General features: G+C 42.6%; 1 protein-coding gene across 1 annotated transcript; it reads right to left on the bottom strand.

Annotated features, from left to right (window-relative positions):
- Window positions 1-6: 6 nt before the first annotated feature.
- Window positions 7-699, bottom strand: LOC117113952 (protein TRC8 homolog; the record flags this gene model as incomplete). The annotated part of the gene is made up of 1 exon (XM_033257461.1): window positions 7-699. A coding segment is annotated over one exon (693 nt), but the record flags the coding sequence as incomplete, so codon positions are not given.
- Window positions 700-702: the final 3 nt, after the last annotated feature.

Here is a 702-nt window from a genome sequence, read left to right as displayed (position 1 = left end):
TGTTGCTGCTACCTCAGTATTTGGCTCCACAACCATGCTACTTGATGCCTCCAATGATGTTGCTGCTACCTCAGTACTTGGCTCCACAACTATGCTACTTGATTCCTCCAATGATGTTGCTTCTACCTCAGTACTTGGCTCCACAACCATGCTACTTGTTTCCTCCAATGATGTTGCTGCTCCCTCAGTATTTGGCTCCACAACCATGCTACTTAATGTTTTTAATGATGTTGCTGCTAAATCAGTGCTTGGTTTCACAAATATGTTAGTCCTACTTGATGTTTCAATTGATGATGCTACCACAGTGCTTAATGTTTTTACTGACGCTGTTGCTATTTCGGTACTTGGTTCTACAAGTATATTACTTGATGCTTCCTCTGATAATGCTGCTACTACAGAGCTTGCGTCCACACCCATATTACTAGATGTTTCAAATGATGATGCTGCTACCTCAGTGCTTGGTTCTACAACCATACTAGTTGATGGTTTTACTGATGATGATGATGCACTAGTTGCATCGGTTGGAACTGCGTTAGTATGGGTAGACTGCTGTGAACTCACAACCCTGTCAGTGCCTGGCTCGGTATTAACAGCATCTGTGCTATTTTCTATGATGGATGAATGACACATAGGACACTTGTCTTTCACATACAACCATTTCTTAAGGCACGCACCATGAAAGTAATGACGGCACGGTGTAAC

Source organism: Anneissia japonica, unplaced genomic scaffold (genome assembly GCF_011630105.1).
Source record: "Anneissia japonica isolate Jap-2015-1 unplaced genomic scaffold, ASM1163010v1 scaffold239191_len702_cov132_single, whole genome shotgun sequence".
NCBI lineage: Eukaryota > Metazoa > Echinodermata > Crinoidea > Comatulida > Comatulidae > Anneissia > Anneissia japonica.
This window is presented reverse-complemented; position numbering and strand designations above follow the sequence as displayed.